The sequence below is a fragment of the Penaeus monodon genome, chromosome 20 (assembly GCF_015228065.2).
Source record: "Penaeus monodon isolate SGIC_2016 chromosome 20, NSTDA_Pmon_1, whole genome shotgun sequence".
NCBI classification, from domain to species: domain Eukaryota; kingdom Metazoa; phylum Arthropoda; class Malacostraca; order Decapoda; family Penaeidae; genus Penaeus; species Penaeus monodon.
Window position 1 is genome coordinate 21,029,742 of NC_051405.1, and position 296 is coordinate 21,030,037.

The window sequence follows — 296 nt, forward strand, 5'->3', positions numbered from 1 at the left end:
AACCACTTACTATCGCAGGACCTTCGATCGGTGCTCAGCTGGTAACCCTGACGACACGCACACGAATAAGACCCGAAGGTATTGTGGCACTGCTGACTGCATATGCCCGGCGTCTGGCACTCGTCAACGTCGGTGCACGTGCGCTGGTCGTCCTCCAGCTTGAGACCCCGAGGACAAGAGCATCGAGGCTGACCGCTGACGTTCTCGCACCCGTGCTGGCACCCTCCGTTCTCCTCCTGGCACGGGTCGCTCGCCTCGCACCGGCGCTTGTCGGGCCCGAGGCGGTACCTGTCGGT

The 296-nt window shown here is 63.2% G+C and overlaps 1 protein-coding gene across 1 annotated transcript in view; it reads right to left on the reverse strand.

Annotated features, from left to right (window-relative positions):
- The window catches only part of LOC119585701 (multiple epidermal growth factor-like domains protein 6), a gene marked incomplete in the record, with an annotated part of 104,852 nt that overhangs the window by 40,087 nt on the left and 64,469 nt on the right, over positions 1–296 (reverse strand). Inside the window, 1 exon segment of the mRNA XM_037934375.1 lies at positions 11–288. Within this exon segment, the coding sequence (XP_037790303.1) occupies positions 11–288 (278 nt within the window).